The 17390-nt window shown below is 44.3% G+C and overlaps 1 protein-coding gene across 1 annotated transcript in view; it reads left to right on the forward strand.

The window, feature by feature from the left end:
- Window positions 1-17390, forward strand: part of LOC118634054 — a 123540-nt gene that overhangs the window by 23164 nt on the left and 82986 nt on the right. The window contains exons 9-15 of the mRNA XM_036268368.1: window positions 5022-5137; window positions 7675-7806; window positions 8060-8199; window positions 8595-8699; window positions 12456-12478; window positions 14949-14979; window positions 15060-15163. Coding sequence (XP_036124261.1) covers window positions 5022-5137; window positions 7675-7806; window positions 8060-8199; window positions 8595-8699; window positions 12456-12478; window positions 14949-14979; window positions 15060-15163 — 651 coding nt within the window. The remainder of the gene's footprint in view (window positions 1-5021; window positions 5138-7674; window positions 7807-8059; window positions 8200-8594; window positions 8700-12455; window positions 12479-14948; window positions 14980-15059; window positions 15164-17390) is intronic.

Here is a 17390-nt window from a genome sequence, read left to right on the forward strand (position 1 = left end):
TGTAATATTCCAATTCTGTGGATATACTGGTTTGGTTATGCAATCATCAGTTAATGGATATTTGAGTCTTATATTTTCATTGCTTTGGGGTAAAATACCTAATAGTAGGAATGCTGCATTATATGCTAGGTGCATGTTTACCTTGTTAAGAAACTGCTAAACTGTTTTCTAAAGTAGTTGTACCTCCCTGGCCGGGTGCTCAGTGCTTAGAGCATCAGCCCGCGGACCAATGAGTCATGGGTTTGTTTCCAATCAAGGGTATGTACCTTGGTTGTGGTTCATCCCTGGCACTTGTTGGGATCATATGGGAGGCAGCCACTCGATGTGTCCCTTTCGCATTGATCTTTCTCTTTCTCATTCTCCCTCCCATTCTATCTGAACTAAAATGGAAAAATGTCCTTGGGTGAGGATAAAAAATAAATAAAAATTTAAAAAATAAAGTGGTTGTACCATGTTGCCTTCCCACCAGCAGTAGATAAGAGTTGCAATTGCTCCACATTTTCACCTGATTTTAATATTTCTGGTTTTTTAAAATTAGCCTTTCTTGTAGGAATATACTTGTATGGCAGTGTGGTTTTAATTTGCATTTCTCTAATAGCTGATTATGTGTAATGTCTATGTGAAAATATGTTTTTCAATGAAGTGTCTGTACAAATCCATTTTTAATTGGATATTTATCTTATTATTGAGTTTTAAGAGTGCTTTATATAAGTTTGTTCTCTCAGATATGTGTTTAGTAAATATCTTCTCCCAGGTTGTGCCTTGTCTTCATTCTATTAAAAGTATTTCTGAAGACCACAGTTTTTAATTTTTTAAATAATATGTTTTTATTGTTTTTTTTTCCTCACCCAAGGACATTTTTCCATTTTTTGTTCAGATAGAGTGGGAGGGAGAGAGAGAGAGAGAAAGATAGAGAGAGAAACATCGACTGGAAAGGGACACATCGAGTGGTTGCCACCCACACAACCCATCCAGGGCCAGGGACAAACTGCAACCGAGGTACATGCCCTTAGCAGGAACCGAACCCGGGTCTCTCCGGACCACAGGCTAACGCTGTAACCGCTGAGCCAAACTGGACTGGGCTATTGATTTATTTTAGAGAGCGAGAGAGAGATAGAAATATTGATGTGAGAGAGACATCAGTTGGCTGCGTCCTGCATGCCTCACATTGGGGATCCAGCTGGCAACCTAACCATATGCCCTGAATAGGAATCAGACCAGGACCTCTCAGTCCATGGCAAGATGCTCAATCCACTGAGGCAAACTGGCTGGGCTTAATTTTAAAATTTTGATGGACTCTAATTTTTTTCTTGTATGGTTTGTAGGGTTTTATTTGTGTGTGTGTGTTTTAACTTATCTTTATTGTTGACTGTATTACAGATGTTCCTCCTTTTTCCCCTATTGACCCTCTTCTCCCCATGCCCGCCCCTCTCCTGCCTTTCCCTGCATTATTGTCTGTGTCCATTGGTTATGCATATATGCATATACATTCTTTGGTTTATTTCTTCCCACCCTCCCACTCCACTTCCCTTTGAGGTTTGTCAGTCTAACAACCAATTTGTACTTCTTAATTTCTTCACCTTTTTCACCCATTCCTCCAACACCCTTCCCATCTGGCAACCAACAAAATGTTTTTTGTATCTATGAAAATGTTTCTGTTCTACCTGTTCATTTTGTTTGTAGATTTCATTGTCGGTAGATATGTATTCATTGCCATTTTGTTTGTTCATATTTTTATCTTTTTCTTCAAGAAGACCCTTCAACATTTCATATAATAACGGTTTGGTGGTGATGAACTCCTTTAGCTTTTTCTTGTCTGGGAAAGTCTTTATATGGCCATCAATTCTAAATGACAGCTTTGCAGGATAGAGTAATCTTGGTTGTAGGTTCTTGCTTTTCATCACTCTGAATATTTCTTGCCACTCCCTTCTGGCCTGCAAAGTTTCTTTTGAGAAATCAGCTGACTGTCTTATGGGAGCTCCCTTGTAGGTAACTAACTGTTTTTCTCTTGCTGCTTTTAATATTCTCTCTTTGTCTTGAACCTTTTGCATTTTGATGATGATGTGTCTTGGTGTGGGCCTCTTGGGGTTCTTCTTGTTTGGGACTCTCTGTGCTTCCTGGACTTGTATGTTTGTTTCCTTCACCAAGTTAGGGAAGTTTTCTGTCATTATTTTTTTCAAATATATTCTCAATTTCTTGCTCTCTCTCTCTTCTCCTTCTGGCACCCCCATGATGCGAAATTCGGTACACTTGAAGTTGTCCCAGAGGCTCCTTACACTATCCTCATTTTTTTGGATTTTTTTTTTTCTTTTTGCTGTTCTGATTGGGTGTTTTTTGCTTCCTTATATTCCAAATCAATGGTATGCTTCTTGGCTTTACCTACTCTACTATTGAATCTCTGTAAATCATTCTTTATTTCAGTTATCGCATCCTTCATTTCTGACTGATCCTTTTTTATGCTCTTGAGGCCCTCACTAAATTCACTGAAGGTTTTACTAAGTTCATTGAGCATCCTTATAAGCAGTCTTTTGAACTCTGCATCTGTTAGATTGCTTATGTCTGTTTTGTTTAGTTCTTTTCCTGAAGTTTGTTCTGTTCTTTCATTTGGGGCATGTTTGTCTCCTCATTTTGGCTGCCTCCTTATGTTTGTTTCTATGTATTAGGTAGAGTTTCTATGTATCCTAGGCTTCCTAGGGTGGACTATTGTAGTAGGTGTCCTATAGGGTCCAGTGGCACAGCCTCCCTGGTCTCCCAGCTGGGCCCTCCAAAGCACCCTTTGTGTGGACTTTACACCCTTCTGTTGTAATTGAGTCTTGACTGCTGTTGGCACATCAATGAGAGGGTTTTACTTAGGCTAATCAGCTGTAAGGACTGGCTGTGTCCACTATCCACCGACCTCTGACTACCTTGGATGAACAGCTATGCAGGGACCTACCACACAGAGAAAGACTTACTTTAGCAGTGCTTTGTTACCCACTGAGTCCACTCCTTGAGTGTGTCACTTGTGGAGGTGGTTGAGTGGTAGTGCTTTGACATTGTCTGAAGCTGATCACTGGGTGTGCTGACTCTGGGCCTGGTCAGCCACTGCCTGTGTTCTACCCGGGGCCACCAGGCATAAGTTACAAAGTGATCTGCAGATGGCTGCTGCTTGTGCTGGGCTTGAAGGTGCCCAGGCAAACCCAAATTGTGAACCAAGGATGGCTGCTGCTAGTGCCAGGCCTGGAGCCACTTAATGAGAAGTATGCTGCTCGCTGAGACTAGATGCTGCTTGTTTGAGAGACTTTAGGATAATCTGAAGCAGGATCCAAGACAGGCCAATCCTGTGGTAAAGTAACTGGGAATAGCTTGGGTGGACCTGAAAGTTGGGTGGGACAGGGCCCCAAAGAATCACCAGGGTGGGGCAAATAATGGCAGCCAGGTTGATGGAGTCTCAGATATGGCTGCCATCTGCCAGCCTTGTGGGGGAAGGTTTCATCAAAGGAACAAAGAGCTCTGACAGCACGTCTGTCCAGAAGAATGCTGCCTCCAGCCCTCGCCCCAATGCCAAACAACTCAGTTCTTCCCGTATGTTTGTGGTGTCTTTCGAGCTGCCTCCCCCATGCTGGAGCTTAGAGGGAGCAAGTCCGAGTAAATCCGTGCGCGGGCCCTTTAAGAGGCGCTGCCTGGGGCTCCGGCAGCCGCAGTCTCCCTGAGCCTCAGTTCCGTTGGTTTTTCCAGTCAGACGTTATGGGGACTTCTCTTCCTGGCACTGGAACCCTGAGCTGGTGGCCTGGTGTGGAAGGGGACCCCTTACTCCTCAGGAAGGAGCTTCCCAGCCCGTGTTCCTCCTAATTTTTATCCGCCACACGTGGGTGTGGGACCAGCCCGTCCCCTCCGCCCCTCCTACCAGTCTCAGTGTGGCTGCTGCTGTAATTCCGTAGCTGTAGGACTAATTCAACTCGATTTCAGGTGGTTTTGAATGATGGTGGTTCTGTATTTTAGTTGTAATTTTGACGCAATTGTTGTAGGAGGCGATACCACGTTTACCTTCTCACCATCTTGACAGAAAGTGTATGTGTGATTTTTTTTTTTTGGTAAATTCTCACTGGAGGGTATTTTTCCATGGGATTTTTTTTTTTTCCAAAATATTTAGAGAGTGGAAGGGAGGGACAGAGAAACATTGATGTGAGAGAGACACATTGATTGGTTGCCTCCCACATTATCCTGACCTGGAGCCGGAAATTGAACCCTTGACCCTTTGGTCAGCTGGCCAATGCTCTAACCACTGAGCCAAACTGGCCAGGGCTATGCTCAACTTTTTACCCAACTCTGCATCAGTGATAATTCGTGTCTGAATTGATTATTACATTGGTGGTTATAAAGTGACACTTCTTTCTAATTTATTATTCCTTCTACATTTCTTAGCTGGCATTCTTTTATAAATAATAGCTCCTTTCTTTTCTTTTTGAGTATCATTATGAATTCACGGGCTCTTCTTTAAATTAATTATTAATTATATTATACCTCATTATCATTATTTTTTTGAATGTTCAAATTGCCCATATTTGGCCAATGCAATCTATTGTTATTTAACCACACAGTGTTTTTTATGCCCAGAGTAATTTCTGATATATTTACCACTCACAGTTAGGAATTGAGAAAGGGACTCTGGAAGTTGGGGATTTATTCAGAGTCTTCTTAGAGGTCTTCCTCTTCCTGTGTGCTCTCCACCCAAAGTGAGATTTTGGGTTGGGAGAAGGAGATACTTCTGAGTTGGACTACAGAACAGTGTCACCCAATTCTAATCCCTGTCACCTTTATTCCAGGCATCCCATACCCACTGCCATTCTGACCCTTCTGTCCTCCTCTCTATTTATTTACAATATTAAGAGCAGCAAGTGGCCAACTGATCGCTACCGCGTGTTCAGGCGATGTGTCCCAGCAGCTCTGTTTTGCCCAGCCCTGTGGTAGCCACGGCCTACCTCTTTACCTACTCAAGTAACTCCTTTGCCACTAATTGAATTATCTGTTTCTATTTATAGGATCTTACCTAAACATTTGGCCTGCTGCCTCTGCCAATTTAAAATCCATATTGAGGCTATCACCGAGACAGTCAAACTGCATTGTGAGACTGATTGTCTGGCAAACACACCTTGTGGTGAGTCTGAAATGCCCGATGAAAAACTTTTAAAATTTTATTTTATGTTCTAGTTTTTTTTTTTTTTTTTAATCAATAATGACAACATTTTAAACAAATAATGTAACTGCATTATTTTTTATCATTCATTCAGAGTTCCACTCCCTACATTTTTAAGATCTACTCCCTGGCTAAAAGTCAGATTAAGGAACAAGAGAGGAATGGAAGGGGAGGGAATTAACACTAGTGGCCACATAGTGTGCTCTCTGCTTGGTACTTTACTTCCAGATGAGAACTTGTTCATTAGTGTGTCACGGTTTGTAAACTGTTTTGTATGCATTAGGTTTCGATTGCCCTTTGCCGTGTAGGGCAGGTAGGGATACATTTACACAATGAAATACTATGCAGCTGTAAGAAAGAAAGATCTCTTACCTGTTGAGATGACATGGAGGGACCTGGAGAGTGTTATGCTGAGCGAAATAAGCCAATCAGAGAAAGACAAGTATCACATGATCTCAGCTATTTGTGGAACATAATAAACAAAATAAGCTGAGAACAATGTAGATCCAGAGACATGGAAGTAGGGAACAGACTGACAAACCTAAGAGGGAAGGGGGTGAGGGCAGCTGGAAAAGATAAAAGCCAAGGAACTGGTGAGCATGTATGCATAACCAATGCACACAGACAACAGTGTGGATGAAGGCCGGGTGGGGTGGAGGGTGTCAGTGGCGGGGGAAAGGAGGGGCATCTGTAAAACTTTGAAGAGTAAAGATACAGTTCAAAAAAAATTTTTAAAGTACAAATGATGCTGTTTTATGAAAGTTTTATTTGGAACTTGGGAGTGTCTGGATCCATCACCAGGAGCTGCTCCCAAGCCCTTCTGATGGATGGGAGGCCCACATCCATCCTCTTAGACTGTCCGGCTCTGAACTTGCTCTGGAGCTCAGGTTTTCTATCTACCACACACTCGGTGCTTTTTTATTTTCTTTTAATCCTCACCCAAGGATATATTTCCATTGATTTTTAGAGAGTGGAAGGGAGGGAGGGAGCGAGGGAGGGAGGGAGGGAGGAAGAGAAGGAGGGAAAGAGAGAGACAGAGAGAGAGAAAGAGAGAGAGAGAGAAACATCAATGTGAGAAAGACACATCTGTTGGTTTCCTCCCACATGACTCTGACTAGGGCCAGGGATTGAACCTGCAACCCAGGTACGTGACCTTGACTGGGAATTGAACCCGCATCCCTTATGGTCCACGGGCCAATGCTCTACCTGCTAAGCTAAACCTGCCAGGACCATTCAGGTGCTTTTAAGTATTTTTCTACATCTTCAGTTTATTGGCACCTACTTGATAACTCAGAATGTGCTTTCATGCCCAGATAGCTTCAATGCTGTCTATGTCAGTGATCTGGGGCACATCATAAATAATAACGCTGTGCTTCTCATATAAACACAGTGTTGCTTATTTTTCAAAACAATGTTTTGACCAGTTATATTACTCCCTTCAAACCCAAGGGTGGGCAGAACAGGCATTTTAATCTCCTTTTACAGGTGAGTGAAAGCAAGATCAGAGAGTGTTAAGTGCTGCCGCCTAGTGCCCGGGGCTCCTGCTCTCAGTGCTGGGCTCTCCACGAGCCCATGCTCCTCCTTCTCAGGACCCTTACCTGTTCCTCTGACCCTCACCACCACCAGCAATACTTTCAGTTCTTCTGGAGAACAAACCCAGCTGCACAATGGTACACTTCACCTTCACACAGTCAGAAGCTTTGGTTGGTTCCCCCAGTAAAGCTGAAAATATAAGAAATGACATGAAATGAAAGAAAAGGGGGCATCTGACAAAAGTTGCTTTTTCCCTTCTGTATTTTAGGACCCCAGGTATTATTCCATAGATGTATCGAACATTCCACTATGGCACACAGCCTGGCAAATCTCTTTACATACATCCCGGATGCAAAGAGCAAGGGTAGACATGTAGCCTTCTGTTATGGGGGCTGGGTATGTGGAGGCAGGGACCGAGCTGAGGAATCGCTGGGTGAGTGGAGAAGGGCGTGTCGGATGAGGACCTGTTAGCAGTGGGTGTTGATCGTGGTCATCTGTGATGGCAGCAAGAACACAGCTCCCTGAAGAGTGGAGAGAGGAGGCCGCAGGCTCCCTCTGCGTCTGAGGCAGGACAGGGTGGGCACCTGAGTGTGAGGAGTCACAGGAGAGCTGCAGAGTCTAACTGAGTGGGGTCTTCCAGCCTTGGCTTGTCTTCAGTGACCGGCAACTCGCCCTCGGGAATAATCCTAATGGGATAATCCTAAATATAGTTACTATATTTCATGCTATAGAATGTTCTGAGTAAATAACCACTGTTTGTTTTTTTTTTTTTTACAAGATACCTTTCTCCTTTTGTTGTGTTGACAATCACAGGTTTAAGTTCGGGTTTATTTTTCTCATCTCCAAATGGTGCTCAAATATTTGCTGATTCCCAATTTATTTGACTGGGAAATATGGCTGTGAACTGACAAATAGATTTCCAATGAGTCTTTCAACATCAAAAGTGGTCTCATCTTTTTTTACAGAGGAAAAATCACTAATGGAAGGACCACTCATGAAGGTCATAAGTGCCCGGAAGAAGACCAGCGCCGAGCTGACTATCCAGCCGGAAGCGACACATGGAATGGAAAATATCGAGCGTTCAGGAGCCCTCATAAGTAAACAGCTCGACCTTAATGATAAAGTGGTGTTATTAGTGCACTAAATTACATTATCGCCTATTTCTTGGAGGGAAATCTAGAAACTATAGAATCAGTGTTATTACCCTTCATTATACTCCCTTTTCAAATGCACATGATGCAGATATGCTCCTGAGTCACTTGAAAAACAACAGAGGGAACCTTTCTCTCAAATCTGAATTGTACAATTCAAGTTACAAAAATAAATTGAGGAAACTGTTTTCTGGAACAGAGCTCCTGATGAAGATGCTCAAGGGACAGCAAGAAGTAAAGGTTTCCAAGACAGATTGGGATACGCAACAATGGGATACTGAACAAATGAATGAGAGGACAGAAGGCCACTCTGGGCAGGAACTGCAGGAGCCCAGTGAGGTGAGGACAAGACCTACAACCCGGGACCTGGGCTTGTAGGCAGGCTAGGACATGCCATGAAAGCCCCCGGCCGGATGGCCAGGGCGCCTAGTCTGAACCTCGTCTCGGCCATGTGACTTTGGCTAAGACAGTGATCTCCCTCTTTGCCCATTTAGAGAATAGTGCCGCTGTCCGTAGGGTAGAGGAGAGGCCCTAACACACAAGATAAATAAATTGTACACGACAGTGCTGATGCTCAGATTACATAGCCCAGTAGGTGGGGTGTGTTCTCGAAGAGCCTGTAAGCTATTCACCTGAAGGAGCGGGGTTGCGGCGGCAGTGAACAGTGCTGCGCTGTTCTTTAGAACAGGCTGGAGAATAGTTTTTTAAAATTGTTGTGTGTGTGTTTTTTTTAGTTCATAACAGAAGACCAAGAGCAAGAGAATATCAACAAACTCCTCATAGCATCACCTGTGATTGCAGTAGCAGCGTTCTTTTTTGTAATCTTCTGTTTCTTTTTGGTAAGACAACAGTTAAATCAAATTTGCAAAATAGATTCTGTGTTTAGAATAGAGTCAGAGCCCACAAACAGAGAATCAAAGCCACCCTCCCCCTACTCCTACTCGATACGCCTCTTTAGTCACAGCACTGAGATCTGCTTTTCTCTTGTATTACACATTATACTACAGGGATTTTAAAGGAGCCCACTCCCAGAGATGTCTGTGGAAGTGAAATCGCAATAACAAACCACTAGAGTAGTTTGAAACTTAATAGGCCCAAAATGACAAGAAAGCAACATTTTCTCAACTCAAAATGAACAATGTCGATTTGATGCACTCACCAATTACTCTCTTTCTACCACTGATGTCTTTCCTTGTCGGCTGAAATGAGGAGAGATGTAGAATCTCCACCCTCGTGGAGCTATGTCACCCTGGCAGAAAGGACATGGCTAAAAGGTAGAAGTGTGATCCTGTCAATTCATCAGATTTACTTAGCTTTCTTCTCCAGTGTGTAAGGCATGGTGTAAATAGGGCCAGTGAATACACTGCAACCTAAACCCTGCGTCAGGCTCCTCTACAGCAGGTCATGTTATAGTCACCTGTCCCTGGAGCGCGCCTATGTCCCTCTCGTTCAGTTACATCATGGTTTACCTGCAGGTGCTAACATTAAAAGAGTGATTTACTAGGCTGACCATCTTGACTGTACCCCACTAATCCAACCTGATTTACCTTTCCAGCAGCCGGGCCGCCCTTCGTCCACCAGAGCAGCCCCTCCCACAGGCTAGCTCAGCATGCCCACCCCCTGCTGTGTGTGCCTTTGCCCATCTAAAATTCCCTCGTTTTGCTCTGCCTGCGGAAGTCCAGTGAGCCTCTCAAAAGCCAGCTCAAGTTCATCTTCCTCATGAAGCCTTCCCTGAGTCCTCCAGCCCCCTGGTCCTAGTCCTTCTGTGAGATTTGTCACCATTTTCTGAGGCAATAGTGAGGCATTCCACTCCCCTGGAAAATTAAAAATATGGTAAACAATTTTTTAAAAGGCGGCCCCCCATGAAAGCAATACCAAGGTCAACACATCATGGAGCAGAGCCGAGATGTGTAAGGACCAAATGGCTTAAGACCCCTATGCTCCTAAGACTTATGAAAGGTTACCTTTTGTGATGAACAAAATAGACCCAGAGACATAGAAGTAGGTTTCAGACTGACAAACTTCAGATGAGGGAGCGGGGGAGAGGAAAGAGATCAACCAAAGAACTTATTCATATAAGCATAACCAATGGACATAGACAACAATGCTGGGGGGCAGAGGATGGAATGGGAGAAGGGTGTCATTGGGGGAAAAGGAGAAACATCTGTAACAAAAATAAATTAAAACAATTTTTAAAGTTACCTTTTAATATTCTAAACTGTGGAAGAAAATTAAATAAATGGTAAAAGAAAAGCTACCTAACTATATGAGGAGGAAATAATAGCAGATCTCTCTCATCTTAAAAAACATCTTTTTTTTTTCCAGATAGAGCGGAAGGGAGAGAGATAGAGAAACATCGATGTGAGAGAGACACATTGAGTGGTTGCCACCCACACACGACCCCAACCAGGGCCGGGGACAGTCTGCAACCAAGGTACGTGCCCTTAGCGGGAACTGAACCTGGGACTCTCTGGTCCACGGGCTGACACCCTACCAGCTGAGCCAAATCGGCCAGGGCTTAAAAAACATCTTTACATAAATGTAAAGAATAAAAAAGAACCTGGCCCTGTCCAGTTTGGCTCAGCAGTAGAGCGTTGGCCAGTGGACCAAAGAGTCATGGGTTTGATTCTGATCAAGGGCACGTACCTCAGTTGCAGTTTGTCCCCTGCCCTGGTCGGGTGGTGTGGGAGGCAGCCAGTTCATGTGTCCCTCTCTCGTCACATTGATGTTTCTCTCTCTCTCCTTGTCTCTCCCTGTCCCTCCCACTCTATCTGAAGATAAATAGAAAAATAGCCTCAGGTGAGGTTAAAAAAAAAAAAAAAAGAACCTGTAAAAGTACTAGAAGAAAATAGAAGCAATATTTTTATAATCTGGTGGTGGGACAGGGTTCCTGAGCCTGGCAGACCTTTTGATAGATTTGGCCACCTTGTTGGGACACCATTAGCAAACTTAGCACTGGTTTATGCCAACCATAGGTTGAAGAGTTTTCCATCTGTTGCTTGATTCAATCCCCACAGTCCTGTGAGGACGATAGTACCACCCTCTTCCTTAGATGAAGGAGATCAACTTAAGGTCCCAGTGGCAAAACCCCAGCAGAATCCCATTTTGCCCGACTGCAAAGCCTGTGCTTCTTACTCCACTGTTCTGTCTCCTCAAAGACAAAAGCACTGGGGATATTTGAAACATTGAAATTCAGTGAAAGCCACTGTAAGGATTAAGATATTTAATACGAAAGGAGTTCCATAAACGAACAGGGCAAGGGCTGTGAAGAGTAGGGAGGGTGTGGACAGTCTCCACCCTCTCTGCCAGGCTTCTCAGGGCTGTGGGGTGGGGTTTGGTTAGCGAGGCCTTTGTCACCTCGTGGTATGAAAGGGTCTCTGATATTTTCTTCTAGTCCTTTTTATAACATTTCTTATCATTTCTAATTTTAAAAAAAATCAGTCTATCATTGGTTTTATTTGTTTTTAGTGTGGCTGACTGGTTCTCCCCTATATGAAGATCCATTTGTTTTAAAATTTCTTATTGCATGGCTCATTTTTTTCTTCACTGACCTCAAATGCTATCTTTGTCAGGACTCGATTCTGTTGATCCTGTTATCTTTTTCTGTCCCGGAAGCAGTATCACTATGTAATTCCAGTTCCTTTGTAACATATTTTGATATCTGGTAGGGTAAGCTCCTGCTTTTTTTTTAATCTCTCTCTCTCTCTCTTTTTTTTTTTTTTTATACATTTCATAGTTATTTTGTGCATATTTTCTCTACCAAATGTTAGCTGGCCAGTTTTTGTTTAAAATTTTTCTTGGAATTTGAATAGGATTGCACTGCATTTGTAGGTTAATTTGAGAAAAATTGACATCTTTGCAACATTCTAGGAACATGGTATCTCATATTGTGTGTTTTTCCTAATGTCCTTCAGAATACTTTTAATGTTTTCACCACAAAGGTTTTACACATTTTTTTGTTTATTCCTTGGTTGTTACGCATTTTTATTGCTATTGTAAATAAGCTCTTTCTTTCCTTTTTTAATTAGTCATTTGTGGTGTATAGGAAAGCTGTTGAGGTTTGCACGTTGCTCTCCAGGGTTTGGATTTAGCCATCTCACTGGATTTTCGCAGTACTGCCAATAAAATTGTAATCGATGCTCTTGGGCTTTTTAGGTTGTGCATCATCTCATGTCAAATACATTTGTTTCTTTCTTTCCAGTACTTCTTTTTTTTTTTTTTTTTTTACATTAAATTAACTGGGACCACCTCAACATTGATGAATAATAACAATAATAACAGGCATCCTACTCTTGTTCTTGACCTTAAAACAAAGCTGCTGTACAGGTGTCTGGTAGACACTTTTATTTTATTTTCCTACTTCTAGGAGTTTTTATTAGGAATTATCTGTTGAATATTATCTAAAACAGCCAATAACATGCATTGCCAGCTGCATGCAGGATCCCAAGCTAGGGACTATGGAAGAGTCAAAGGACTATTCCGCAGAATTCCTGTCCTGAAAAAAGTTATCATCTCACTTACAAGGGGATGAATAAAGCCTTAGAGATAATGATCATTGTGATGAATAACCATGATGTTGTTTTCTTCCAAAACAGGTGTGTACAGGAAGAAGAACAAGGTAAATATGAGACTAGCAATTTCTTTTTATAATCCCCACCTCAGGATACTTTTTCTATTGATTTTTTTTTTTTTTTGAGAGAGAAAGAGAGAGTGGAAGGGAGGGGCAGACAGACACAGGGAAAGAGAGAAGGCAACATTGATGTGAGAGAGACACATTGATTATTGCCTCCCGCATGTGCCCCCGATCCAGGCTGGGGTATGGGCAGCAAAGCTCTAACCTCTGGCCACACCAGCCAACGCTGGGTCTGGCAATTTTTAAAGAAGAATTTTAGAATTAAAGGAACTTCTTCTTCCTGTAAGCAGCCTGAGGTGACCTCTGAAAATGGTTTGCTATTCATTTGACCCAGAAAACCCCACAAAATCAGGAAAATCAAGAGTTTAATTAAGCCTTTGTGTTCAGTTTAAGAACATTTGTGAACTGCCCAGGCCATCAGGGGTATGCACATCTGAAAAGCCACCAAGCATCTGAAGGATGTCACTTTACAGAAGCACTGTGTGCCATTCCGGTGTTGCCATAGTGGAGTTGGTAGGTGTGCCCAGGCCAAAGAGTGGGGCTGGACTCAGGCCAGTGGCCTAATAAAGTGCTGGATTTTTGCTGCACATGCTTAAAATGCAGAAAGGAACGCAGAGCATAAGTGTTTAGACATAGATTCTTTCTTTGGTCAGTGGGACCTTTCAGGTGAACAAAACTCCCAAGTTGCAGCGTAGAACTTCAGAGCTCATGGTGGATTAACCCACACACTTGAGCTCTCCCTGCCACACTGAGGTGATCCTACTGAAAAAGAGCAGATTGTTCCTAAACCAGAACAGGAGGTTGCACAGAAGAAAAAGATACCTGAGAAGAAACTGAAGATAAGAAAACTATGTCCCAGGAGTAAATTCATTATAAAATAAGTGCTAATGAGAATGTAAATAAAAATAGAACTAGAGGAGAACATAGAACTCATCTATTTCAGTCTCCTCATTTTACAGCGAGGAAACCACCTAATAATGAAGGAATACTTCTTCATCCTGATGCTTTGCCTGGATTTTGCAAAATGAGCTCCCTAGGCAAAGCTGAGACAATGGGACTGGCACACATGCGTCTGCTGTCACTAGTCCTTTAAGGAAACGGTGCAGAGGGAGAGGTGTTGGTGGTACCTGTTCCTGCTGGTGGTGGAGGCTCTGGGGAAGGGCAGGGAAGGCCACATGGTCTCAGGGTAAGGGCGCTAGTCTCCTTCAAGGCTGATGGAAGGTAGAATATGTGAGTCCTTCCTGTAAAGTAGCAGGAAAAATTCCTCTCATCCTACTGGTTTTCAGATCCCTACTCTCTCTCTCCCCTTTATCCATAACTCATGGCATTTGATCTGGGAGAGATCTTAGACAGTAGTTTGTCTTTTCCTTTAATAAAAAGTGCCCTGGCCAGTTTGGCTCAGTGGTTAGAGTGTTGGCCTGCGGTCCAGAGAGACCCAGGTTCGGTTCCCGCTAAGGGCACATACTTCGGTTGCAGTTTGTCCCCGGCCCTGGTTGGGTCGTGCGGGTGGCAGCCACTCCATGCGTCCCTTTCACATCGATGTTTCTCTCTCTCTCTCTCTGTTCCTCCTGTTCTGTCTGAATGAAAAATGGAAAAATGTCCTCAGGTGAGGATTTAAAAAAAAAAGGAAGTGGAGATGGGGAAGGGAAGATATCTTGCCCCATGGTCACACTGCTGGTGAGTGGCAGAAAGATAGTTCTTTCCCGTGGAGACTTCTCTGTAGATGATACTGTGCCTGGGCTGAGAGCTACATGTTATGTCACCACTTGGTACACATACAGACAGACAGTAGTCATTTCTGAAACAAAGTTATTACGCACACTGACTTTTTCTATTCTGTTTGTATTCAAAAAGAATAGTTTGTATTTTGGTGCCGGTTATGGTCTTACAACTGATTTCACAAGTCCCTCACTCATCAGTGGCAGTCTGAGTATGCAGGTCAGCCAGCTAGATAACTTTGCTGTTGGACTCAGGCATTTAGTTGGTGTAATTTAACTTACTGGATAAAGCAGCTCGGAAAATAAAAACACCCCCTCCCCGCCCCAGCACATGATGCATGTGAGACCCAGTCCCAAGGGGCCCCGAGTGGACTGCGTCTGCAGAGAGCACACTGCTTCTGCCCAGGGTGCGTGTGCATTTTCTTTTCACTGCACGAGGGCACTTGTCCAAGGGCCAAGAAGGGGGGCGGGGTGAAAATCCTGTCTATACCCCATGCCAAGCCACCTACAAAGGTCTCCCAGGGATGCTGTGGGCCATCTTAAACAGACACAGAGAAAGAACTTCTAGAAGCCCACATGCAAGGGATCATTTTCAGGGTCTCAGGTCTGTGGTCAACTATTTGCTCTCGAGTATGGACCCAGGTTCCCTTTGAGTCCTAATAAGACCAGAGCTACGCGTGTGAGAGGCACGGACAAAGGCACGAATCACTAATTGTCGGTATGCATTTTCCTCCCAGGAGTCGGGAAGGCTCACTGGATCAGATGGAAGTAAGTGTGAGGGGATAAAGGATTGTGGTGGGACAAAGCAGGGGAAACACAGAGCTCATATTTCCCTGTCTGTTTTCTAGGAGAGCGGTTTATGGAGGAGGCTAATGCTTTGGCTGAAGAGTATGTTTGAACGTCTCGCTGCCTCCATTGGCAAGAATGTGCAGGAGGGGTCTATTGCCAAAAGGTAAATGATTGGGAACAACTTAGACATATTGTCTTAAATGAGGAGATAATGAATAGTTCAGTTGTTCCTTTCGAGAGTAAAAGCCTTGGCCTTCTTCTTCTCACCCCACAGTGAAGGCTCCGGCTCCGTCTCAGCCAAGACTTATGCAGGAGAATCAACTGCGGAAGGGGCAGAGGAAAATGAGTAAACCCCACCCTTGGCCCTAATACATTGTTTAAAAATACATATTTGAAATGTATCATTCATACTAACTCTAGCCATGAGATAAGGAATTAAAGTGTAAACAGTTAAGTGTTTATATGCAAATAACAAGGGCCATAGGCAAGAACAGCAGGGCTGCAGCTGGGGTCCCTGGGGAAGCCAGTACTTCCTGCAGCAGCAGGGTGGCCTGCATGGGTGCAGGGGGCTTCTCCCTCTTTCCCAGTACAGTCAGCCCCTGAGAACTGGAAAACACAGCCTCCTCAAGGGGTGTTGGTTATTAAGTCAGATAACAATTTATTCTGGAGCTCTGCCCCCCCTCACCAAGGACAGTTATTTACAACGTACTTGACCTCCTGTCCACAGAGGATCATCCAGTTCTGGCCCCTCTCATCAGGGCTTTGGGGTTGCCAGGATATTTGGATCCCTGGGCCTACCTTGAGGTGGGGACTGTCTTTTCTCCCAGCTCTTAAGCTCATGCACAAAGGTGTGCCCTGTCTTGGTGTAGCAGGTTCTCCACCCTTAAAAGCTAGTGGAATATTCACAGTAGATTTTTGGTTTTCTTTCTTAGTTTTAAAAACTCCCAACTATTGGATACTGGCAGGGAGTTGCTGGAGAGACAGGGAAAAGAAGAATGTGTGAGAGCAGAAATTTCCCAAGACTTCCCTCCTCAGGCCTCTGTTTCAGAAAACATTGGTGGGGCCACTTCTCCATGCACGTGTCCTGCCTCAGCCTCTGGGGACCCCACTAGGGTCAGGTGTGTGCCGCTCGGCTCCCTCCTGCTCAGCCCAGCACCAAACCTACCCACTTCCCTCCACGTCCAACACAGACCCGTGGCTACGTGATTCCAAGTGATAACGCGCAGGTTCCTCCACTCCTGCCAAGAGTCATCACTAAGTGACATGGAGTAGCCAGTGAGACTTAAATGCCTGAGTGAGTAAAGAACTTCTGGATGAACAAGATTTAATAATCGGCCTCAATGACCACAAATAAAAGCTGGCGGCTTAGCAATCTGAGAAGAATGGTGCCCACCACGCACAGGACAGCAGCACAGAGCCCCAGTGGAGCCGTGGGCCTGGGCAGCAGCCCAGCATGCTTTGTGGCAGGAGAGGGCAGGGGGACGCAGAGTTCGTATTTCCCTGTGGTTTCCTAGGAGGGCTTCTCTGGGGGAGGCGGCCGCTTTGGCCGAGGGATGTGTACAGACCTCTCAATGCCGCATGCAAACAAGGCACAGAAGCTACATGCCAAGGATTTGTCTGATGGGGATGAGATTTGCAATAAGGACGAAGGGCAAACGGCTGGGGACAATTGAGGATTCTTATCTAAAATGGTTAGGTGGGGTTCCAGGCAGCGTGGACGGGCCTCCAGTCCTGTCTGGTTTATTAGTTTGCTGATGCTGTTCTCTTAGTGTCTGCCCAAGTTACCTCCTGAGTTTCTTGCTGAGAATGAAAAACGTGTTTTTTTCTGCATTGACCAGTGAGCCAGCAGATATTTACTGTGTTTAAAGCACAGCCTGGCAATGGGGATCAGTGACGTGCTGGGAATCCAGGAGGTGAGGAGAAACAAATGGAATAGTCCTGGAGACTCACTTCCTGTCCCCTTTCAGTAGCTCAGCAGACAGCTAGCTCAGCAGGGTCCAGCCAGCATTGGATAAAATAGTCCCCTTTCTAGTGAGATCATTCCTCTCCTCAAGCAGCTCCGTGTTGGAGGTACAGATGGTCCCTGCCTCATCATCCCTATGAGCGAGATGCATTCCAGGCAGGCTCCCTCTACAGGAGCTCTAGCCACGGGCTCAGTCCAACTAGGTCTGGCCTAATCCCCTCTGAAAGCTTCAGGACTGAGTAAACTCTGATACTGTTCTGCTCGTAAGTTTCCCCCCAAACAACAAAACCCTCCTTTATATTTTCACAATTGTCCTCTTTACATGACAGCAGGGGGATGTGGGTCAAGGAAATTTGTGCCCATGAAAATCTATAGGTTGTTGACATGGCAAATAGTGTGGTAGAAAGGAAGACTTGGAGCCTGGGAC

This window comes from Molossus molossus, unplaced genomic scaffold (assembly GCF_014108415.1).
Source record: "Molossus molossus isolate mMolMol1 unplaced genomic scaffold, mMolMol1.p scaffold_m16_p_19, whole genome shotgun sequence".
Classification (NCBI taxonomy): domain Eukaryota; kingdom Metazoa; phylum Chordata; class Mammalia; order Chiroptera; family Molossidae; genus Molossus; species Molossus molossus.